The sequence below is a fragment of the Dryobates pubescens genome, chromosome 8 (assembly GCF_014839835.1).
Source record: "Dryobates pubescens isolate bDryPub1 chromosome 8, bDryPub1.pri, whole genome shotgun sequence".
Classification (NCBI taxonomy): Eukaryota; Metazoa; Chordata; class Aves; order Piciformes; family Picidae; genus Dryobates; species Dryobates pubescens.
Window position 1 is genome coordinate 36,335,724 of NC_071619.1, and position 25,799 is coordinate 36,361,522.

The 25,799-nt window shown below is 46.1% G+C and overlaps 1 protein-coding gene across 1 annotated transcript in view; it reads left to right on the forward strand.

Annotated features, from left to right (window-relative positions):
• Nucleotides 1-25,799, forward strand: part of GAP43 (growth associated protein 43) — a 69,892-nt gene that overhangs the window by 29,365 nt on the left and 14,728 nt on the right. The window contains exon 2 of the mRNA XM_009908115.2: nucleotides 13,300-13,921. Coding sequence (XP_009906417.1) covers nucleotides 13,300-13,921 — 622 coding nt within the window. The remainder of the gene's footprint in view (nucleotides 1-13,299; nucleotides 13,922-25,799) is intronic.

A 25,799-nucleotide genomic window follows, 5' to 3' on the forward strand; every position in this document is an offset into this window, starting at 1 on the left:
TCAGGTTTCAAGAGCAGAGTAAGCATCACCCTTTAAATTTTACAGGTAGGGTGACATATTGCTACAAACATAGGACCAAACAACTTTCATTCCCCACCTGGTTTACTCCATGCTGCTTTGGAGAAGCTGCTCTATCTCACATTCCCCCCTCCAGTGTGGAGGATGGGGAAGGAGCAGGAAAGGCTCAGCCCAGAGCTGTCACAAATTAACTCACCCACATCCAAAGCAGCCTGCTTACTGACAGGGCCAGTTCCCCAGCACAGTGCTGTCAAGAGGCTAGTGCAGGGCTCTTGGGACCACTGCTAGCCCAGTGCTCATGGAAATGACAGCCAGGGTTGTGCAGTGACTTGGTGTGGGCTGAAGAGATCACTACCAACACTTCTTTCAGCTGTAGCACAGTCACTCAAGCATATCTGCTGCAAGAGACCCTGCTTGGCTCTTTAGCTACTTGGCTTTTCTTGGTGTTTCCCATTGTCATAACCTTAGGATGTGGATCAGTGATTCTCTCTTTCCCTTGCACTTTTCCTTCCTCTGTATCACTTCTCTGTTGTGCTATTTATTTGCCTCTCTTCCATTTAGTGCCTTAGTTTTGGACAGGTTTTACTTCTCTCCCTACCTTTCCTTTCCTCCTCTCCATTTTTGCCTCTGCTCCTCTCTCTCATCTGCTCTCACTCATGTCCTTCTCTGAGCTATGTCTTCTCCCTCCCTTAGTCTCCTGCTGTACCAGACTAGCTCCTCACAGTGCCCCTTCTAGCTACCCTGGGTCTCAGTCCCATGCCTCCCCTTCCCTGCCCACCCATGCAGTGGCAAAGCCTGAGACTGTGCTCAGCCTGAAGGTCTCTGCTACAGAGCCCACTCAAAGCAGCTTCCCAAACCACTGGGAATTAGTGCCTTACTTTCCCTAATTGCTGGGGTTGTTTGTTTGACTTTAATGAACTTGCAAGTGCTTTCTCAGAAAATAATTGCCCCAATTTCCAGTGACATCAACTATAATAATAGTAATAATAGAAATACAAATACAGCCCTGAGCTTAGCATCAAGCAGGAAGGGAACTTAATGTGTAGCTCTCTCTCGTTACTAGGTTGAGAAGTTTCATGGCATTTGTGGTCACTGCCTGAAGGAGATACCAGAGGAGAAGATTCAGGATTAACAGGCAGATTAAAAAGAAGGTTCAGAGACTGGATAGACTTGGGGCTTGAGATTTGCATTGTTATTCTGCTGGCTGCAAAAGCCCTGGGCAAGCCAGTGAGGAGAACAAGCAGGTGCTGAACTCATGACAGGGCCTAATTGCCTATGGACTAATGGTCCAAGCACAAAATTCCTCACAATTTCTGGGTGCAACCAGGAAAGGTCAAGGTAACCTCAGAGGCTAAAGTCTGAAGGATTTGTAGCACCCCTTGCCTGCAGTTTACTCAAGTTAGGGAGAAGTATGATACTTCCCATCATCAGAGCTGGGTGCAGCTCTGTGTTCCCATGGAGGGAATGGGGTAGGAGCTGCAGGATGTAAGCAGCTGCTTCTTGTGGAAATGGCTCTAAAGACCTTGCATAACCCTGGACTCTGGGGAGGCTCAGCAGCTGCCTGCACCAGCTCTCAGGGAAGCAAGTCTGAGCCACAAATTAGCCTCTGGACCTTGGTTGCAGCTGGGGCAGGCACTTTGAGTCAGCAGAGGTTAATAAAAATTCCCTGCAAATTTTTGCAGAGTCCAAAACTAAGCCAGCAAGGGGGAAAAAAAGGAATGAGAGGGCAAAGAAGGGGAGGGATGAATAATTCAGGGTTTCATTATAGGCTCTTGGTCAGCAGACCATGGGATTCAGAGTCTGAAGGTGTTGCTTGAGTGTATTTACATTGGGGCATCCTTGCCCAAACTGCCCCAAACAGGACCACATAGTTTGAGCCTGGATAAAATTCCTCATATAATATCCCAATGATATTCAGGCTTGCATTTCTAAGCCCATCTGCAGAACAGACTTTTCTAATCAAAGTGCAGTTCAAGCAAAATTTTTCACCTGGCCTTTCTGCTGAATCTCTTCAATGTGGTCTATTTTGGGAGTGGATTGACACTGTCAGCTTGGATACCTTCCTGCTTCATTTCCAGTCTTTGGTCCCTTGATCCAAATGCCTGCTGACTGGCTCCTTCTGGAGCAACACAATTATTTCTCTCCAAAAAGGAGACTAGGCACAACTGACAGCACAGTGTGTGCTGGGATCCAACCTGAAACAACAGCATAGATGTTAATCGTGCCAAACACTCAAGGCCTTCACACATTCCACAGACATCTTTTGCTCTCAAGTATCCTCACACACATAAGCCATACCCCAGGTTATACACATGCCCTTGGCAATAGCTATAAAAGCCCTACCTTGGCAAGCTGCTACTCAGTCCTGATTCTGAGACTTTGGATGCTTTCAAATGAAAGATGACCAAGCCTATCCTGTGCCCCACAACCACCAAGGAGCTCCTCACAGCCCAGCTCCAAGCTAAGGCAAGTGCTTTTCCCCAGCAACATCCATGAGCCACTCTGCTCCAGAAATCATGAGTCCTGGACATCAGCCACGTTGCATCAGCTTCAGGTTCTTCCTTCTTTCATCCAGTGTGCAAAGGCATCACATGCATTACTGAGTGCCTTTCTCCATTCAATGACTGGAAATACAGGAGCTTCCAGATGGTAGATGACAGCATGGTTGACCACAAGATTAACAGAAAAGGGTGACAAACAGAAGGGAGAGTCTCAAAACATGTGAGAAGAGTGTAATGGATTTATTAGAACTGTTTGGGCTGGAAAAGACCTCCAAGATCATCCAGTCCAACCATCCACCCAATACCACCATGGCCACTAAACCATGTCCCAAAGAGCCATGTCTAGATGTTTGCTGAACACCTCAAGGGATGGTGACTCCAACACCTCCCTGGGCAGCCTGCCCCAATGCCTGACCACTCTTGCAGTGAAGAAATTCTTCCAAACACCCAAGCTAAACTTCCCCTGGTGCAATTTGTAATTCTTCTTGTGCTCTCACTTGATAGCAGGGAGAAGAGACCTAGCCCCACCTCACTACAACCTCCCGCCAGCGGGGGTTGTAGAGGGCTAGACTTATGGATAGGGTTAGGGAGGGAGTCAGGGTTAGGGTTGAGGAGGCACACTGAAAATGTCTAAATACATCTATCTTGGATTGTTTTTTGCCTTTCTTCTCAGTCACTGTATACAAGTGAATAACATCCACCCACCTGACCATTATTAGCTTAATCCATTATAGGAACCATAAAATAGAGGAGAGATATCCTGTACTTAAGAGGATCTTGTAGAGGAGAGGATGAAAACTCCATTTTTAAAGGATTTGAAACTGCAGAGCTGCAACCCTGCTGGCTATATACTAGGGAACCACCCTGCATAAATCTTCAGATAAATGAATTAACCTTTCCTCACTCAAGAATGGTTTACCCACCATCACCATAGCCATCCTGGGAGAAAAGGAACTCTGCTTGTTTCCTCGCCTTGCAGACAAGTTGTACTCAGAGGTGCCATCCTCTAGCCAGGTGTCTTCACACCATTTAACTGGGTTAAAAAACCCTGTTCTGTGTGCTAAACTGCTTCCTCACTTCACAAGGTGTGAAAGCCATTTCTTTTTCTCATGTGTCCATGCTTCACTCCTTCTGGGGAGACAGCTGGTGTTTTTAATGCATCCTGCTCCTTAAATGCTGCCTCTAATACAAACCAGGTCAGGTTGAGCCAGGGCCACAAAAGAATTGAGGTGACTCAATCCTGTGAAATCAAGGAGAGACAGACACCTATGTTTCTTGGTGGATCTGGGCCTAAGCAACCTTGATGAGCCTAGTGGATGAGGGAAGGGCAATGGACGTTGTCTGCCTGGGCTTTAGTAAAGCCTTTGACACTGTCTCCCACAGCTTTCTCCTTTAGAAATTCATGATACAAGGCTTGGATGTGTGGACTCTGCACTGGATATAAAAATGACTGGATGGCCAGGCTCAAAGAGTGGTGCTGGCCAGCAGGAACAGGGAGGTGACCATCCCATTGTACTCAGCACTGGTGAGGCCACACCTGGAGTATTGTGTTCAGTTCTGGGCCCCTCACTATAGGAAGGACATTGAGGTGCTGGAGTGTGTCCAGAGAAAGGGCAACATGGCTGGTGAAGAACCACATGGTGAAGCACATGGCCTGTGAGGAGCACCTGAGGGAGCTTGAGTTGTTCAGTTTGGAGAGAAGGAGGCTGAGAGGAGACCTCATTGCTCTCTACAACTACCTGAAGAGAGGTTGGAGCGAGGAGAGGGCAGCCCCTTCATCTTGGTGGCAAGCAACAGGACTAGAGGAAAAGGCTACAAGCTGTACCATAGGAGGTTTAGGCTGGATGTTAAGAAATATTTCTTTACTGAAAGGGTTATCAAACATCAGAATGGTCTGCCCAGAGCAGAGTGGAGTCACTGCCTCCAGAGGTGTTCAAGCGCCATGTGGACCTGGCACTTAAGCACATGGTTTAGTGTTGACCCTTCAGTGTTGGGTCAAGTGTTGCACTTGGTGATCTTTGAGGTCTCTTCCAACTGGATGTATTCTGTGACTCTGTGAATAACATCAGTAGGAACACACATCACGCTCTAGTCATGATTAGAGCCTGTGCTGAGTTGCATCTTAACTCTGCAAGTACCACAGGCAATCAGTTGATTCAGCACCACTTCACTTAGCTGATTAAAGGAGAGATTTCCACACATACCTTAGTGCAGGTATCATGTGAAAAGGAATTACTTGGGGTCCCTACATCTTTGCATGGAGAACACAGGCTATTGTTTTTGCATTAATAATGAGGTATTATTTCCCTTGGGCTGTGAGGTGAGTCATTGGTAACTGTCACTAGCTTTGTGGATGCCTGGGCTCTGGCCACTCTCAATGCCTTCTCTGATGGAGTCCTAAATCTGGACTCATGGCACAACATTTTTGGAGTACTAGGAGACAGCCACTTGGATTGAAAGGTTCTGGGATTTGGGGTCATGTTAAAAAGGATCTGTAGAGAGAAGCAGAGGAGACCATATAACGCTGAAAGATGTTTTCTGGCTTAATCTCTTCATCCCAGCATCCAACATACAAAACTATGTGATTGTTTTACCAAGGCCAAACAATGAGGTACACCTTGAGAGACAAGTGGACAAATAGTAAGGCAGGACCAAAGCACCCAGTCTCCTTGTTTCTTGCTCTTTGCCTATGTGTGGCTGCAAACATGTAGAACACCTAGAAATGTCTAGCTCCTCCCTTTCTCCTTTCCTGACATACCAGCATGTGGGACACTTGGAAGGGCCTGGAGGTTAAAGTATCACTTCCTTCCTTCTTTGCTAGATTTTGGCTCCTTTGTAAAGTATGGGTTTGGAGATGGATAGTGAAGAGGTGACCACAGATTAGGAGTCTTCTTGGGGTTAAGGCTCCATGCAGTTTCCACATTCCTGGTACCTACCTGGCCCTACCTCTGTCTTAAACATTAATTTCTTATCTCCTACTCTCTTAGCTATGTGACAGCAAGGAAACTCTCACTTACAGGAACAATCTGCCTGTGAAGGGATGTCCTAGAAACCTGGAGGTGTGGCAGACAAACAGATGGAGATGGTGAGGGGATCATCCTTCTAGGGCTGGAAAGATGTGAGCTGTGTAGATAGAGACATAAAAGATTAACCATGTGTTTCATAAAAGCAAAGCTTTGCATGCTGGCTTCAGTGAGGATGCCAGGATCATCTGAATAACAAAACTGGGTGTGTTTGCCTGTGTGTGTCTTTCCAGACCTCTATATGTCCACCCTCTATTGGATGCAGAGGGCAACATTGCTATCAAGGATAATGAAAAGGCTGAGGTACTTAATGTTTTCTTTGCCTCAGTCTTTGATAGCCAGACCCATTATCCTCAGAGTATTCAGCCTCCTGACAGGGATAGAGAGCAGCATCAACTCCCTATAATCCAGGTGGAAGCAGTTAAGGACCTGTTATGCCACCTGGACACTCACAAGTCTATGGGGCCGGATGGAATTCACCCAAGAGTGCTGAGGGAGCTGGCAGAGGAGCTTGCCAAGCCTCTCTCCATCATCTATCAGCAGTTCTGGTTAAGAGGGGAGATGCCAGACAATTGGAGGCTTGCCAACATGACACCTATCTACAAAAAGGGCCAAAAGTAGGATCCAGGGAGCTCCATGCCTGTCAGCCTGAACTTGGTACTGGGGAAGATTATGGAGGGGTTCATCTTGAGTGTGCTCACACAGCAAGTGCAGGAGAAAGTTCTTTACTGAGAGAGTTGTTCACCATTGGAATGTGCTGCCCAGGGAGGTGGTGGAGTCCCCATCCCTGGAGGTGTTCAAGAGGGGATTGGACATGGCACTTCGTGCCATGATTTAGTCATGGTGTCTGTGCTGACAGGTTGGACTTGATGATCTTTGAGGTCTCTTCCAACCTTGGTGATTCTGTGTGATTCTGTGATAACAGAGGGATCAAGTCCAGTCAGCGTGGATTCGTGAAAGGCAACCTCATCTCCTTCTATGATCGGGTGACCCATCTAGTGCATGAGGGAAAGGCTGTGGACGTTGTCTATCTAGACTTTAGTGAAGCCTCCCCACAGCATTCTCCTCAAGAAACTTGGAGCCTGTGTCTCTTTGCTGGATTAAAATCTGGCTGGATGGCTGGGCCCAAAGAGTTGTGATAAATGGAGTTAAATCCATCTGATGGACAGTCACAAATGGCGCCCCCCAGGGCTCAGTATTTGGGCCAGTTCTGTTTAATATCTTCATTAATAATCTGGATGAGGGGATCAACTGTGCCATCAGCAAGTTTGCAGATGACACTAAATTGAGTGGAAGTGCTGATTTTCTTGAGGGTAGGAGCTCGCTTCAGAGAGATCTGGACAGGTTAAAGCAGTGGGTTGAGGTCAATGGAAAGAGGTTTAACAAGACTAAGTACAGGGTCCTGCACTTCGGTCACAACAACCTCAAGCAGTGCTACAGGCTTGGGGAGGTGCTTGTTGCCATGATTTAGTTGATTAGATGGTGTTGGATGATAGGTTGGACTCAATGATCCTGGTTCATTCTATTCTACTCCTATCCTATCCTATCCTATCCTATCCTATCCTATCCTGTCCTAAGAGTGGCTGGAAAGCAGCCCAGTGGAAAAGAATCTGGGGGTGCTGGTAGACAGCTGGCTGAATATGAGCCAGTGGTGTGCTCAGGTGGTCAATAAGGCCAGTGGCATCCTGGCCTGTATCAAAACCAGTGTGTCTGGCAGGAGTAGGGAAGTGATTGTGCCCCTGTACTCAGCCATGGTGAGGTCACAGCTTGAATACTGTCTTCAATTCTGGGTGCCACACCATAAGAAAGACATTGAGGTTCTGGAGCGTGTCTAGAGAAGAGCAACAAGGCTGGTGAGGGATTTGGAGGGCATGTCATACAAGGAGTGGTTGAGGGAGCTGGGGTTGTTTACCCTGGATAAGAGAAGGCTAAGGGGAGATCATATTGCACTCTACAACTACCTGAAAAGAGGTTGTGGTGAGGCTGGTGTTGGTCTCTTCTCCCAAGTAACCAGCAGTAAGACAAGAGGAAGTGGGTTTAAGTTGTGCCAGAGGAGGTTTAGATTGAATATAAGGAAAAATTTCTTTACTGAGAGAGTGGTCAAGTGTTAGAACAGGCAGCCCAGGGAGATGGTGGAGTTGCCATCCCTAGAGGTGTTCAAGAAGTGTTTAGATGTGGTGCTTCAGGATATGGTTTAGTAGTCACAGGAGTTGGGTTACGGTTGGACTTAATGATCTTCAAGGTCTTTTCCAGCCTTAGTGATTCCATGATTCTATGATTCTATATAGCCATGTATCCACCAGCCTCAGTGATTTCAAGTCCTTCTCTCATTTAAGGATCTAGGATTTGTTTCACTCTAAATGAGGCAGAGGACATTTACTCTGTGTAAAATTGCAGTGCATTGCTTGCTCACTGACAATATCTTGACTATGTCAATATTAAATACTAGTATGAGTTTACTTTACATGTAGGTGTGTAAATTAAGGGGGTGTGTGATGGAATACTAATATGACACCTCTCCTTACCAGACCTGCCTCCTGACTGGGAGCTCTTGATTCTGTACAAACACTAGTAACAATAGTCACACAATTCCAGCCGTGATATTACAACCAAGTTGTCATGGAATGGAATGGAATGGAATGGAATGGAATGGAATGGAATGGAATGGAATGGAATGGAATGGAATAGAATAGAATAGAATAGAATAGAATAGAATAGAATAGAATAGAATAGAATAGAATAGAATAGAATAGAATAGAATTAACCAGGTTGGAAAAGACCTTCGAGATCATCAAGTCCAACCTATCACCCAACACCATCTAATCAACTAAACCATGGCACCAAGCACCCCATCCAGTCTCTTTCTAAACACCTCCAATGATGGTGACTCCAAAACCTCCCTGGGCAGCACATTCCAAAGGCCAATCACTCTTTCTGTGAAGAACTTCTTTCTACCATGCAGCCTAAACCTCCCCTGGTGCAGCTTGAGACTGTGTCCTCTTGTTCTGGTGCTGGTTGCCTGGGAGAAGAGACCAACCCCTCCCTGGCTACAATCTCCCTTCAGGTAGTTGTAGAGAGCAGTAAGGTCTCCCCTGAGCCTCCTCTTCTCCAGGCTAAGCAACCCCAGCTCCCTCAGCCTCTCCTCACAGGGCTGTGTTCCAAACCCCTCCCCAGCTTTGTTGCCCTTCTCTGGACACGTTCCAGCAACTCAACACCTCTCCTAAATTGAGGGGCCCAGAGATGAATGGCAGATAGATAAGACAGACAGATTTCTTGTTTTCCACTAAGATGCTTTTGAATGCATCCTGGCAGGGCTGGCTCAGCCTTTTAACTTTCCAAGGAAGATAAATTGCTTTCCCTGAGCTTCACTGTATACAGGTTATTTTTGAGCAGCTTCCTTAATTAAGGTTTATCTGCTGCGTGTGAATCCACAGATGAAGAGGCCTTGTCTTTTTGGTGTGTGAACAGAAGTTTCCCTCTGAACAATCTGTTTCTCACACAGGCCATTGTTATACAACATGACACACATACTCCATGGATGCCATGTCCTACCCCAGAAGTAGCTGCAGGCCAGTAGCCAGAAAATAAGTAATTTCAAATGCCTGCGATGCTTCAGTGGGGAAGGACTGAAGAGAAATGGGATTCCTGAGGGCCACAGTTGGCACAGACAAACTATTAGTACATTTCTTTCATCTATGACCTTAAACTCCACTTCTGCCACAGCCTCATGTTTCTTATCTTTTATAGCTGAAATTATGCTGAAAGCACCCTGTTGGAAATACATTTTATAGTCACTGACCTTGTGAGCTGGCAAGGATTCATACTGATGTCATCCCAAGTAGGATAAGAGGACAATGATGTCATTGGAACTAGCAAAGGAGTCTTTTAACTCTGTAAAGCTAAAGGTGCAGCTGAGATGTTTTGGTCTGACCTCTCTGCAGAGACAAACTGCTCTTCCATTCCCTGCCAGGTAAAGGGCTGGCTGGCAGTCAGGGCTCTCTGTGAGTTCATCTGTCAGAAGAGCAGGAGGGCCAACTCTGTGGCTTGCTGTGCCCTGGCTTCCTGCTAGCAGTAAGTAGGAGGTTAGCCTTTTCAGGGCTGCATGGCCCAGGCAGCAGGGTACCTTCTCTGGAGTCGGAGGAGCATGCATGCAGCAGGTCAGACTTTCTGACAGATGTCCTGCATGGTGCTGGAGTTGCATGGGATGTGAGAGCAACCAGGCCAGTGCCCAGGGAGGTGGTGGAGTCCCCATCCCTGGAGGTGTTCAGGGGGGGATTGGATGTGGCACTTGGTGCCATGGTTTAGTGATGAGGTCTTCTGTGGTGACAGGTTGGACTTGATGATCTTTGAGGTCATTTCCAACCTTGGTGATTCTGTGAAGAGAGAGCTCCCTTCAGTAGATGGTTTTCATCTTTGACCAGGACTTAAAAATTCTGTTGTATTTGCTAATGGATTCGCAGGAATCAGGCATATGGGACAGACCTTTAGCATTCTGTAGTTAAGTCTAAATTGTCTTTGCAGTCTCCCAGTCCTGCTGTTATTTGAAATTCACCACAGTCGTTAGGGAGAGAGGGTCAAAGCCAGGGCATCCAAGTGTTACACAGTGCTATCAAGAAGTACCGTGTCTACCTCGCGTTGCTGTGGCTACCGTGGAATGCAGGCGTACTCAAGCTCTCCTTAAACCAGCTAGTCCAGGTATTAGCAGTTGTGTTGCCACAGCAACACAGGACTTAGTGAAAATTGCAGAACATGGCTAAGGATGCCTGTGCAGAACTCTGCACTACCCTGACAGCTGCGTGGACTGGTCAGCAATTGGAATAGGCTGCCCAGGAAGCTGGTGGAGTCACCATCCCTGGAGGTGTTCAAGAAATGTGTGGATATGGCACTCTGGGCCACAGCTTAATAGCCATGGTGGTGTTAGGTTGATGGTTGGACTTGATCTTAGAGGTCTTTTCTAACTGAAACAATTCTATGATTCTTTTCTTTGGTGATTTGAGGCTGCTTGTTCCTTGGCCACCACACCCACTCTAGCTCACTCCTTTTTACCTGGGCAACAATCTCAGGTGATCACTAGTGTTAGTGTGGGGGATCTTATGTGAGTTGTAAGAGACCCAGGGGGAAATAGTGGGTACCATTTCTGTCATGCCAGTGTCCAAGCATTTGGCTCACTGGCACAAATTCACTCACACTTATGTGCCTGGCCCTGGCTCACACTGTGGCAATCATCGCTTCCAGTCTGTTTCTCAGTGACGGTTGCCAGTGTAACCAGTCCTCTCTCCCCCTTTTCACAGGCACGTTGTGCACAGTGCAGTGGCTTCTCCTCCCCTATTCCTGTTGCATTCTTTTAGAACACATTTATAGGCTGTTCTCTCTCTCTGCTCTTCTGGTCTTGAGCCTTCCCCTAGGTGGCACCTCTCAGTTGCAGTGGTCTAGGGAACATTTTCATCTTCCCACCCAGGAATAAACACTTACTGTCTTTCTCAGTCAGCTCATTTTCTTTATATTGTGACCTAAGCCAGTGTTGGAAACCAGGTGCGGACAGCAGGGAGGCCAGTGGCCCTGCTTCTGAGTAGCTCTTTTGAAAGCCTCCTGATGGTAATATTAATAGAATAGTGTCCTTTCATCAATATACAGCTGAGATGTTACTTGCCTAAGGGCTGATGAATTACTGGGGTGAAGCATGGTATGTCCTGTAGATTCACTGGGTGCTTATAAGCTGAGTGTTATCTATCAGCAGCAGACCAATGTGAGGCACAGACTCTGTTTTGGTCTCATTGAAGACTCTAATATATGGATGAAGTCTGAAAAACATGGGGAATGCCTCTTCTTTGTTGCAAGGCTGACTTCCCCTCAATAGTCAGAGAAATAATCTGCTGAAATTGGAAACACTTATCACAGAATCACAGAATGCTAGGTGTTGGAAAGGACCTCTGGAGATCACTGAGTCCAAAGCAGGTTCACCTGGGGCAGGTCACACGGGAACATGTTCAGACAGGTTTTGAAAGTTTCCAGAAAGACTCCACAACCTCTCTGGGCAGCCTGTTCCAGTGCTCTGGCACCCTTACAGTAAAGCAGTTTTCCCTCACTCTGAGGTAGAACTTCCCGTGTTGCAGTTTGTATCCGTTGCCCTTGTCCCATCACTGGGTATCAGGGAAAAGACTGGCCCCATCTTCTTGACACCCACCCTTAAGGTATTTCTAAACACTGATTAAATCCATTCTCAGACTTATCTTCTGCAGACTAAACAGCCCCAGGTCTCTCAGCCTTTCCTCATAAGACAGATACTCTATTCCCTTAATCATTCTCATAGCCCTTCACTGGACTCCCTCCAGTAGTTCCCTGTCTGCCAAACAGAAAGGGACTCGGGGGTGCTGACTGACAGCTGCCTAAGCATGAGCCAGCAGTGTGCCCAGGTGGCCAAGAAGCCCAATGGCATCCTGGCCTGCATCAAGAATAGTGTGGCCAGCAGGAGCAGGGAAGTCATTGTGCCCCTGTACTCTGCACTGGTTAGGCCACACCTTGAGTACTGTGTCTAGTTCTGGGCCCCTCAATTTAAGAAGGACATTGAGACACTGGAACGTGTCTAGAGAAGGACAACGAGGCTGGGGAGAGGCCTTGAGAACAAGCCCTACAAGGAGAGGGTGAGGGAGCTGGGATTGTTTAACCTGGAGAAGAGGAGGCTCAGCGGAGACCTTATTGCTGTCTACAACTACCTGAAGGGAGGTTGTAGCCAGGAGGGGGTTGGTCTCTTCTCTCAAGCAACCAGCACCAGAACAAGAGGACACAGTCTCAAGCTGTTGCAGGGGAGGTTTAGGCTCGAGGTGAGGAGAAAGTTCTTCACTGAGAGAGTCGTTAGCCATTGGAATGTGCTGCCCAGGGAGGTGGTGGAGTCACCGTCCCTGGAGGTGTTCAAGAGGGGACTGGACGTGGCACTTGGTGCCATGGTTTAGTCATGAGGTCTGTGGTGACAGGTTGGACTTGATGATCTTTGAGGTCTCTTCCAACCTTGGTGATACTGTGATACTGTCTCTCTCAAACTGGGGAGCCCAGAACTGGACACAATACTCTAGATAAGGCAAGCTGCCTATTATTCCTTCATTGAAATCATGAGTGTGAAGCTGAGGTAAGGAGCTTGGAGTGCTTGCAGGCAGGGCATTTGAGAGGAGCATATCCCGTGCATATCTGGGTATGTCTGACAGCATGCATCTGCAGTGGAGCGGGTAGCGATACTATTCTCTGTTGGCAATTCTGAGCCAGAAAGCTACAGAACAGAACACTTGGTGTCATTGGAGTCAGGCACCTGTGAAACAAGGTGTCATTAAAAAGAAACAAAGACTTGAAGGTAAAGGTGAATGCAGAAGGACTGAAAAAAATCCCCCTCGTGAGAGTGCTTTGAAAACGAGGAGGGGAAAAAATCGGTGCGCTTCAAAATGGATGGGAAAAGTAAATCATGGCAATAGAGAAAACCCAGCTGGTGCAAGCCTTCCCACACTGCTACAGTGCTCTCAGCGCTGATGATGATGAGGTGCTTTAAATTCCTCTTGCAAAGCCCCTGTGTCTGTCCAGCCCTAGGATGAAATTAGAGCCACCTGGCTTTAAACTCATACCAAATGGGAAGGATGCTTTGAAAGTTGTCGCTGGGTAGCAGGTGGGGAATGTGGGACATCAGAAATAAAAACAGAGTCTGGGCTGCTGGAGGAACTTTAACTTATGTCCCTGTTTTCTTCTCTGCCCTCCTCCCTTGTTCTTCTTCAAAGGTTGAAAAAAATGAGGATGGAGACCAAAAGATTGAGCAAGATGGCATCAAACCAGAAGATAAAGCTCATAAGGCAGCCACCAAAATCCAGGCCAGCTTCCGTGGACACATAACAAGGAAAAAGCTCAAGGGAGAGAAGAAGGGAGATGCCCCAGCATCTGAGACTGAGGCCACCGACAAGAAGGAGGAAGGCCCTGCCGGTGGAGCAGCTGAGAACAAAGAGAGCGAGGTTCCCACTGCCACAGAAGCGGCTGCTGCTGACAGTGCCCAGCTGGAGGAGGGCAGCAAAGACAGCAGCGCGCCAGCAGAGGAGAAAAAAGGGGACGGAGCTGCCGACACGGGCTCAGAGCAGCCAGCCCCACAGGCTAGCACTCCTGCTGCATCCTCGGAGGAAAAGCCCACTGCTGCCGCCGAAACGGAAAGTGCCACTAAAGCTTCCACTGACAACTCGCTGTCCTTGAAGGCTGATGAAGCCCAAGACAAAGAGGAGCCTAAACAAGCCGATGTGCCTGCTGCTGACACCACTGCCACCGCCACCCCTGCCGCAGAGGATGCTACTGCCAAGGCAACAGCGCAACCCCAAATGGAGACAGTGGAGAGCAGCCAAACCGAAGAGAAGACAGGTGAGTGCGTGCCTCGCCGGGGAAAGGGCCTCTCCAGGAACGGATACCTCCCTTGGTCTCTTGGGGATGCGTCTGAGGTTGGCCAGCAAGAGCTGGTGTGGTGGTTAGGCTGAGGGTTAACATGGGAATCCCCTTGCTGTGTTTCAGGGGTGGGAGGAGATGCATGTTCTTGCTTAACACCCTTTTCCCTGATTGCTGGCAGGTTTTGGAAATACTCCACCTCCTCTCGAGCTTCCTGTTCCCTTAGGTGGAGGTGCCATCCAACCCTTTTTATCATGGTGACAGGAGAGTGTCAACCAGCTGAGAGGCTTGGAGGAGCCTGTCAGGGCTCTGCAAGCTCTGCAGATGCTAAAGAGAGAAATGAACCTTCCCAGGCACACCAGCACAGGCAGCTCCAGGGAGGAAACGAAACAGCCTGAGCTGATACTACCTCAACAGAGCCTGCCAGCTTGAGCTGAAAAATCTCACACTCTCATACAGCAGAAGGACATTTACCCTTGCTGGTGGGATGGTCAAGAGGGAGCCAAAATGATCTTTTTTAACATCTGCTTGTGAATGCATGGTATTCTTGGTACAACCACATCTGAGTCAGGAACACCATGTCATCAGCATTGCCTGAAGTTTCATCCACACCAATACTTCCAGCCTGTGTACGTGAAGTAGCCCATGACAACCACACTTGCATGAAGCTTTTAGACATGTCAGCTGGGTCAGACCCACATGGTAAGAGGATCAAGTAGGGAAAGGGAAGATTAAAGCCCCCAACAGCTCAGTGAGTGAGGACAGAGAAGAGGGTTGAATGCAAGGATATGCTCTAGGAGGTGTTTTCAACTCTTGGCTTGTGTATGTTTGCAGCTCTCTTTATTAGCTCCCCTGGGAAGAAGTGAAAAATATTGAGAGGCAAAAGTGAGCATTTTGGACAGAGATATGGTGTTTACAAACCATAAAGACGAGCTGGGTTTGATTTGTGGTCCTGAGCTTGGGAGCAAATGCATTAAAGTCCTAAGGATATTTTTTCTCTGGGTCTTTACCTTCTTTCCTTTGCAAAGTGAGAGAACATAAACCAAGAAAAAGGTAACAGCAGGGGCAGGCACCACATGAAACTCAATCAAGAGGCAATGCTGAGCACAACGAGACTCCATGTTCTTGAGACATGCAGTTGTACAGGGTATTCTTCATTCATTAGCTTGTTGGGGCAAAAATCAGCATATCATCTTGATACTCATAAACAGCCTGATGTAAATGTTACAGAACCTCAGCATCCACTCTTACCCTTTAACTGGTATTTCTTCATCTTTTCATTTGGTCCACTACTTCTCTTCCACAGATTACAATTCCCACTCCCTAGGCTTCCCAGCTTTGTAGGTAACTCAGGGCTTCAGGCACCTCCATTCCTGTTCAATGAAGTGAACAAACAGGAAAGAACAAATATCCAAAAGGACAGATAAGTACTGGGAGAGGAGCTCATGCAGAACATTTATGATTTAAGGTATGGACAAAGGGACTGGCCTTACAAGAACCTGAGTCTGAGCTGAATGTACACAACAGTGAAGGGTTTCTAGTTTTAACCCCCCTTCATTTAAACATTTCTAGAGATAAGCCAGGAAATTGCCTTGTCCAAGTAGGCTTTTTGTTGTCCAGGTCTCCAGCCCTTTGTTCTTGCTTTGTGTGATGAGAAGAATGGCAGAATAAATGCCATGTGATTTGTGCAATGTAATTTGGTATGCTGCATGCTGTACTTGCATAGTTTTTATACTTGGGCAAAGGTACAAACATCAATGGGAAAAATGGGACAAAGTGAATCAGTGAATCCACTGTATAGAGGATAATGAGTGTTAATTGACTCTTATTTCAGACATGGGATGCTTTATTCCTTAATAGGAATAGTGATTTTGCTTTGAATTAACATCCTATTTTTATTTAGATTAATCTGCTCTAATAGCTAGAGCTAGGACATTCACAGTAGCAAGCTATTTAATTTGCTTCATTTTACCTGTTTTGAATCACCATTCATCAATGAATGGTTTATTTCTATGCAGTATTCTAAATTATTTGCAGGTATCTGTCCCATGCTCTTGTTATCTTGAACAGTTCTGGGCCTCTCAGTTTAGGAAGGATGTTGGCTTGCTGGAATGTGTCCAGAGAAGGGCAACAAAGCTGGGGAGGGGTTTGGAGCACAGCCCTGTGAGGAGAGGCTGAGGGAGCTGGGGTTGCTTAGCCTGGAGAAGAGGAGGCTCAGGGGAGACCTTATTGCTGTCTACAACTACCTGAAGGGAGGTTGTAGCCAGGTGAGGGCTGGTCTCTTCTCCCAGGCAACCAGCACCAGAACAAGAGGACACAGTCTCAAGCTGTGCCAGGGGAGGTTTAGGCTGGATGTTAGGAAGAAGTTCTTCATAGAAAGATTGGCCATTGGAATGGGCTACCCAGGGAGGTGGTGGAGTCACCATCACTGGAGGTGTTTAGGAAGAGCCTGGATGGGGTGCTTGGTGCCATGGTTTAGTTGATTAGATGGTGTTGGATGATACGTTGGACCTGATGATCTTAAAGGTCTTTTCCAACCTGGTTAATTCTATTCTATTCTATTCTATTCTATTCTATTCTATTCTATTCTATTCTAGTCTAGTCTAGTCTAGTCTAGTCTAGTCTAGTCTAGTCTACTCTATTCTACTCTATTCTATTCTATTCTATTCTATTCTATTCTATTCTATTCTATCATCATTTGGAATGGCCAGCCATTCATGACCACATCATTTGAAGTGGCCATTTAAATGCAGGAATTAATACTCATTTGCACATGATACTGTTCCTTATGTAAATAGCTAACTGAGTAAGTTGGAAAATCTACAATTACATATATATTTTTAAATGAGTTTTGAGAGCCTGAGTGTTGAAGGCCAGCATGTGCATCTTTTTATGCTTATTCCATATGCATGCAGCAATACTCAAGCTTACCAATGTTTGCAGAAAGCAAACATGGAAAGTGTGTGGCCACAGTCAGACCGAGAGTCTCTTTCAAATGCTAATGAATATAGATTTTCTCTTTTTGCCCCCCTAAATTCTTGTTCCAGTTAGATATCAACCTTCCAGTCACAAGCTTGAGCAGCTGGGTAAGTGCCCCCAGAGCCATCCAAGAAAGAAATGCAAAAAGAAAAAAGACTAAATGGGCCTTTTTGTCCATCTCTCTGAGGATGCTGGGTTGTGTTCTGCAATACCTTCCGTAGCACAATGTCCAGAATATTAAGAAGCTGCTTTCTCCTTAAAGATCATCATCACAGTATAGCAGTTCCCACAGACAAGAAAGGTTTCCTGATAGAAAGCCTATTTTCTTCTTTTTCGTACCTTCATCCTATTGCTATCCTCTCATCTCTTTAAACCTCTCTCTCTCTTTCTTGGTAGTTACTCATTCTGACTTAAAAACGTTTACCATGTCTTGACCTTTCTCCCAACAAATGCAGTAATAGCGGTTGCTGGCATGGATGTGATGGGCATGCATGAAAGGGGAAGGGCTACCAAACATCTTGAAGATCTCTTCCAACCTATTCTATTCTACTTCTCTTCTCTTCTCTTCTCTTCTCTTCTCTTCTCTTCTCTTCTCTTCTCTTCTCTTCTCTTCTCTTCTCTTCTCTTCTCTTCTCTTCTCTTCTCTTCTCTTCTCTTCTCTTCTCTTCTCTTCTCTTCTCTTCTCTTCTCTTCTCTTCTCTTCTCTTCTCTTCTCTTCTCTTCTCTTCTCCTATTCTCCTATTCTATTCTATTCTATTCTATTCTACTCCTATTCTATTCTACTCCTATTCTCTTCTCTTCTGCCACTCCACTGCTCCTCCAGCCTGGAGACAGATCCTCTTTCAGCTCCATCAGTCCCCCTCTCCCAGAAGCCATCCCCTTGGCTTTCAAAGGTCATCTCTTATCATTTCTGTGATCGAAGGCTGGCACAGTGGTATGCAGTGTCAGGCTGCCAAAAATAAATCAAATTGGCACCTAGCCAGTGCCATCAGTTGGCTGGTTGCCATGGCATGCTTGGCTGCTACTACTGTGAGGCGTGCCGACCGTGCTACTTTTGTGTGGTGATGTTCCTCTGCCTTAAATTTTACTGCAATGGCTGTATTCTGTTATCTGTGGATATCTTGCCCAGTGCAAACATAAACACAAGACAAGGAGATTTCATTTATATACAGAAGATATTTTTGCCTTCATCTAAGAGCAGGCCAAAAAAGATAGGAAGAGGGGAAAGGCACAGCTAACAAGATAAAGAGAAGTGCGCAATTCTTAATCACAGAATCATAGAATGGTTTGGGTTCCCATCCCTGGAGGTGTTTAAGAGCAGGCTGGATGAGGCTCTGGCCAGCCTGATCTAGTGTGAGGTGTCCCTGCCCATGGCAGGGGGGCTGGAGCTAGATGATCCTTGTGGTCCCTTCCAACCCTGACTGATTCTATGATTCTATATCAGCTGCTAATTGCCCTGACAGCCCTTGTCTTTCCTTGCTACATACTCCACCTGTCTGTTGGTAATGGCTTAGGAAATGTCTTCAAAGAACTGTCCTGTATCCACTATTTGCTGATCTGGAACCCCTGGCATTCCCAGTTGTACAGGAGGTCAGTTTCTAAGCAGTCCTCAACATATCAAAAAGTAGATGGAAAAAGCAGATGGATTCCAATCTGGGTAAAGCATGAAATGAGTCAGTGGGCTTTGTTCAGCAGCAGTGGGGGATTGATGTAAGAAGGACAATCTCTTAGCTCTCTTCATGTCTTTCATTGGTGACTTGCATGCCAAGAAAGTGTTCTCTTCACCGAGCATCATTGCCAAGGCTTTTATTTGTAGGCCTTTTTGTTACTTTTGTGTCTTTGGTGTTGGTATGCTTAGAGAGGCTCCCCCAGATGCCAACCTACTCAACAGGACAAAATTCAAAAGTGGTAGGAGAAGGTTTATGCATTACATATGGATGAGGAGATGAGACTTATTCTAATCGAGATTGCATTGGCGTAAATCCAGAGAGTTTCCATCAAAGTTGCTGTGAAAAGTTTACATTAGTGCAGCTTTGAAGTGAGATCAGCATCCAGCACAGCAGACTACAGAGGAAGATTGGCTACTGTGTGCCTTCTGGGGAGAAGAGGAGGTGAATATCACACAGTGTCAGATTCTCTTTGTACTTTCCCAGGTTTTTGAGTCTTACCTCCAAATCTGGCTAGCTCTCACATCAAAAGCACTCTCGGATTGTCAGGTAAGAATACAACAAAGCCCAGAAATGTGAAAGAGTAAATTGCGCCCAGGGAAACAAATGGATCTTCTTTTGTTAGGAAATGAAGAATACTTTCTCCTGCTTGATGAAATAGCATCACAATGGAGCCATTTTCACAGCTGAAACGAAAAATCAGCCAGATGACAATGGCTTTGCATGTAAGCGGGCCAGCAGCTCCCCCAGGGCCCTATATCCTGCAAGGCAGGAGCACTGCGAGGCACCATCTTCTCTTCACTTCCTTAGAGGGAGCAGGTCTCTACAGAGTCTTTTTTTTATGGTTTGGAGTTGAATCAATTCTTTGTTTTCAGTTCAGTTGGTGTATTGATGGAAGGACAATACTTGCTGCACCTGGGGAGCACTGGCTGTGTAAAGATTTGGAAAGGGAGCCCATCTATTGTCATGTACCAACTGGAAAGTGCAGCCTGCACTAAGCAGAGGATCACAGTTTATGACTGGAATTTTAGTCTTGGCCCATGGGTAGCTGGCATCAGGCACAACACCTTTGCTGCTGTTTCATGGGAGCTTATTTCTGCTGCTACACCTGGCAGCCAAGGAAAGCAATGCAAATAACAGTTGTCTTCCCATGGCTGCCCCAGAGTGAACAACACTAAAGCAGCATGCCAGCATTTTCTTGTCTGTAGCACTACTCCAGAAACAAAGTAAGAATATAAATGAAATTTAAGTTACCTGCAACATGCTTAAAGGTGTCCAAGTTATGTCCCTAGTCCTCAGTTGTTCTGAAATTCTTCACCTTTGCATTGTGTTATTTCTACATGGGAAAGAGCAACCCCATGTACCAGTATAGGTGAGGGACTGGCCTGCTGGAGAGCAGTGAAGGGGAAAAGGACCTGGGGGTCCTAGTGGATGGAAGGTTGACCATGAGCCAGCAATGTGCTCTTGTGGCCAAGAAGGCCAATGCCATTCTGGGGTGGATTAGAAGGGATGTGGTCTGTAGGTCAACAGAGGTTTTCTTCCCTCTCTACTCTGCCCTGGTGATGCCACATCTGGAGTATTGTGTCCAGTTCGGGGCCCCTCAGTTCAAGAAGGACAGGGAGTTGCTTGAGAGAGTCCACAAAAATGATTAAGGGAGTGGAACATCTTCCTTACGAGGACAGACTGAGGGAGCTGGGGCTCTTCAGCTTGGAGAAGAGGAGACTGTGAGGTGACCTCATCAATGTTTATAAATACACAAAGTGTGAGTGCCAAGAGGATGGAGCCAGGCTCTTTTCAATGATGCTCAGTAACAGGACAAAGAGGCAATAGGTGGAAGCTGAGGCATAGGAAGTTCCATGGAAACAGGAGAAAGAATTATTTCACTGTGAAGGTGACAGAACACTGGAACAGGCTGCCCAGGGGCTTGTGGAGTCTCCCTCTCTGGTGATATTCAAGACCCATCTGAATGCATTCTTGTGTGATCTGGTGTAGATGATCCTGCTCTGTCAGAGGGGGGTGGAAAAGATGATCTCTTGAGGTCCCTTTTAGCCCCTAAGATTCAGTGATTCTGTGATTTGTATTTCACAGCCTGCTTTGCATTGGTGCAAATAGCCATGTGAGGGACAGGGTGAGGAAAGTGGAATGTCACAATTTTCCAGAGAACACTACAGGTGCAGAATTTCCTCCTCTGTGGCAGTGAAATACTGTCTCTACTCCCATGTGATTCTCAGGTCTGCTATCTTCTAATGATGTTGCCGTCTGAGTTTTCCCGGAGCCAAAATACCCAATGGGACAGATGTAATTTGTCTTCCTCTCCTCTCTCCCTTTTCCCCCATGGGGAAAGTTAGGCAGGAGAAGACAAAGGGGTGAACAATGAAAGAACAGCCATGCACTGTCTTGGAAGTTAAAAAGGTAATATTAACACAAATTAAAAGGTATTTAAGGGGAAGGAAGGTAAAAGAGTATTAGGGAAAGGAATATATACAGATATACATACAGAATCATAGAATCAATAAGGTTGGAAGAGACCTCAAAGATCATCAAGTCCAACCTGTCACCCAGCACCTCATGACTAACTAAACCATGGCACCAAGTGCCATGTGCAATCCCCTCTTGAACACCTCCAGGGATGGTGACTCCTCCACCTCCTTGGGCAGCCCATTCCAATGGCTAACAACTCTCTCTTCCCCTGGCACAGCTTGAGACTGTGTCCTGTTGTTCTGGTGCTGGTTGCCTGGGAGAAGAGACCAACCCCCTCCTGGCTACAACCTCCCTTCAGGTAGTTGTAGAGAGCAATAAGGTCTCCCCTGAGCCTCCTCCTGTATACATGTACGTATTTAATTTTATTGTTATTACTAGGGTCTCCATTAATGCTGTTTTGGTTTTCTTTTCCAATGCATAAGGCTCCCTTAGTTTTTTCTCTTCCCTTTAAGAGGGCAGAGGCGACAATAGAGAGTATCTGTCTTCTGTCTAGTGGCTAGCCCAGCCATGTACAGTGTTTTCCAGTTGGTTTTAATAGGAAATTATTTCCATGCTTTTTAGCATCTTAGTTGCTTTTCTTGATACCCCTTTTAAATCTGGAAATGTCATTTATGAGTTGGGGTGGCAAACACTGTATACATCAGTCCAGAAAAGGCTGTACTTGTACACACATGTTTTCAGAAAGACAATGTTTCCTCTGTTTTGCTCCTCATCCCAGTCCTTATTCACATCAACATCTTCCTGTTTTGAACACAGATACCCAGTGAGCACTGGTAACTGCAATTATATCCAAGTCTGACGTGGACTTGGGAACTCTCTTCTTTGTAAAGGCTCTGCACAAATATTCTATCCAGCCATATGATGATCTCTGAGATTGGGCAGTGGTTGCAAGAACCAAAGATAATGTAGGCTGTGACAGGAGGCTTACAAGTCAAGCCACTGGCATCATCTCTGTGGGACAGGCTTCCTCTCCAGTTCTGGATTTCCAACAGACCTATGAAAGACCTACTTAAGCAATCCCAGTTTTCACATGTCTCTAGCCATAATGTATGTCTTAAGACTACATTCACGGTGCAAGCTGGACTTAAAGGAGGCTTCCTCATTCCCCATCTTTCCTCTTTGGTGGCACTGGATATCTTTCAAGCAAAGCCAATAATTCATGGATAATGGAGAGTGCTGCCATTCTGAGCTTAGCTTTCTCTGAAGGGGACTCTGATCTGGTTTTGCAGGTTACTAAAACTGTGACTTTCTTGCACATTCTGTATTCTCTGCTAAAGTCCCTAAGCTCTGATGTCCTGTACCTTACAAAGAACCTTGGATTTATCATCACCAAATGTGAATGTTGTCTGTGGAAATGTTTCCTTTTTACCTCCAGTGTCCTGAGCTACATCACTATCAGCATGGCACACTGGAACAGAGCTGAAAAATCTCAGCTGAGGTCCTGGCAGCCATGAGCCCATGTTGGACACCTGCCCTTTGCAGTACTGCAAAATAGTCAGGAAAAGAACTGTGGAAACCTGGACAGGGCCCAGAAATGTAAAGGAAACTGCTCTTCTTCTAATGACAGGAAAAGTGAGACTTAAAGATTAATGTAAATAAGTCTTAGATAAAGGTCATAAGGTCCTAATTATCCAGCGTTCAAAGGACCACACACTTTCCAGCTGTAGCTTGAGGCAATAGCAAATGAGTCCTCATTTCATTATGAAGGAAAGCAGAAGGTGGAAGACACTATTCAACCTCTCCATCTTCCTTCAGCAAAACACAGTAATTGGGAATGCTGGTAATGATAATCAGGCATTACCTGTAACCTACAGGGCTTAATGAAGAAGAAAATCTCTCTGACATTTCGAAGAGCATCCCAATTCCGGTGCTGAAGTGGTGCAGTGCCGCAGAACCATAGCTGACAATGCATTTCACATGCAGGGAAAGGGAAGTCAGAAATGAGAGCTGTGACGAGCGTGCAGGAGCATCCCCAGTGCTGCTGACTTTGGCAGAACTGTCTTAGCAGCTTTGAAGAATGTTTCAAAGACCTTACTGGATAATCACTTGGAGAGATGGAAGATGGAATAAAGTAAAAGTCATTTAAAGTTGGGGTGGTAGAAAGTGCTTTTAAAAGCCTCTGCTGTTCTTCAAGGTTTTGCGCACTCATTGGTTTAGAAGAGCACCAAAGCTGCTGATGGGTTTTGAACACAAAGCTTATGAGAAATGGCTGAGGGAACTGGGTTTGTTTAGTCTTCAGAAGAGGAGGCTGGGGGAGATCTCATCACCCTCAACTCCCTCAGAGGAGGCTGGAGCGAGGTAGGTGTCAGTCTCTTCACCTTTGCAATGAGTAACAGGACAAGAGGAAACAGCCTCAGGTTGTGCTGGGGAAGGTTTGGGCTGGATGTTAGGAACAATTTCTTCATGGAAAGGGTTATCAGGCACCAGAACAGGCTGCACAAGGAAATGGTGGAGTCACTATCCCTGGAATTATTTAAAAGACACATGGATGTGGTGGTTAGAAACATGGTTTAGTGGTAGTGGCTTAGGAGCAGTGGTGGGTTGCAAGCTCTAGGCAAGCCATTTGGTGATCTCAAAGGTATCTTCGAACCTCACCAATTCCATGATTCTGTTTCTATGACACAAGCCTCTAAGAGTGAGGTGTGAATTCAGGCTTGTATGGATTAAGTCCACAAGTGCCTAGTTCTCAGGTGATGATAGTACTCTAGCCTTTCATTGAGTGTGGGCTTAGAAATCAAAGAGTATGTATTCCAGCTCAGACACCCTATGCTACTTATCTCAGAATTTCTCATCTCCTTTTCTTCCTCCTTCCTTCCTCCCATCTTTTACAGCCTGTTTGGAGGCAATGCTTACCAGCTGTAGCTGCAGCTACAGGGCTGAAATCTAAGCTTCACTAACATATATGAGGCTAGGATTTCACCTGTGATTTCACCATCAGTGCTGTAAGTAATTCAGAGTAATCTTCAGCCATCAGTGCTTAAACAAGGGATATGCCGCAGGAGACCAAGCCCTGGCTGGAGCCTGCCTTGCTGCACTTCAGAAAGACATGCAAATTGAAGGAGTCTGTGGTCTTGATCATAGATCTGATCACAAATGGTCTGTTTGTCTCTTCCCCTGGGAGGAAGAAATTCAGTGCAATACTGTAATGTTGGTTGTCTGCTTTCCTTTGTGGTCAGAAAGGATATAACTCGCAGGGTTTGAGCAGAGGGCTGCTGTGTGGTTATCTTCAGAAGGGCTGCTATAATTTATACCATCAGCAATTCTGTCTGGCCCTTTGTCCACATTCACAGTCTGTTAACTGGTACACCAGGGATCCAGATGGTGAAAGCATAGTGAAAGGAGGTACCTTCTTTATGGCCAAACAATGAGCAGGGAAGACTGTCACCTAGATATCCTAACTCTGTCCCACACCTGCTCAGTCCTACACATGTCCCATGATAAGCTCCTGCTATTCAGCAGGGACATTCAGGGTGCTGCAGGTTTGCAAGCCAGTGGGACTGGTGAGTGTTTGAGGGTTCCCTCGATGGTGTAAACAGTTTTGGCACATACCTTTAAGCTTATCTTTGGGGATGAAGGTACTCTTTGCACAAACCCATCCCAGCACTGCTGCCAAGCTCGTGTTGGGAGACCTATCATTGTGGCCAAATATGGTGCCAGGCACAGGGACTGACTTTGACCTCTTGTCTGTGACACAGACAAGAGGTCAAACACACACAAGGCCCAGCAGAAAGGCACAGAGAAGAAATGCACAGCACTGGCTGACTGGTCTCTAGAGATATTAATCCTACAGTGTTCACTGCACTCAATAAAGAGACCCAAAGTGAGAAAGAAAATGCTTCTTTGTGCCTCAAGCTAGAAAACTTCTTCATGGCTAAAGCCAAATGACTATGAGAAAGATGGATGGAGTTACTGATTTCCACATCAGGGAAGACAGAGAAAAATTCCACCCATGCCTAACTGATGTAGCATGCAACTATTTCCTGTCCTTGTTTCTGGCAAAACACATACATGTGTTTTTACCAAACAGTTGCAATGCAAGCTGTCTCCATGCAGGGCTTCTGAGGCCTGCTGGGCTGGAATTTTTCTCTGAAACTTGGTTTTATTAAAGAACCCTTTAATTTGTGAAAATGGAACAGAATCATAGAATCATAGAATCAAAAAGGTTGGAAGAGACCTCAAAGATCATCAAGTCCAACCTGTCACCCAAGACCTCATGACTACTAAACCATGGCACCAAGTGTGCTGGTGCCAGGAATTATGGGATTTTCAAGTTGAAGTAGTAAGAGAAATCTTTGCCTGCCTTTAGAGTATCTAGCATATGAAGGTCAGGTACTCCCTGAATGGAACAGAAGACAGGTTGACCCTGTGCCTTACCCTGGGAACCTGAAATCCACTGGGCTTTTCAAGCAAGCCATTGGGCTGCTGAACAAATTTTCCCCTGATCCCTCCTGCTGAAGCTGTTCCACTTTGTATAAATTATTTATTATTTGCTGGAGCCAGGATGTGGAGTTTGGTCTCCCCCATTCCAGATGAGTGCCCTCACCACTGGTCTACAGAGTGAATGTTTTCCTCTGGCCCAATGAATATTTAATGATTTATGGAAGTGGAACAACTTCAGCAGGAGAGGAAGAGTAAGAGAGACATGTTCATTCACATGGATATCTCAGAGCATGGCTCTGTGGCCACCAGACAATACCCGAGCCAAGGACCTTAACAACAAATAAAATCAG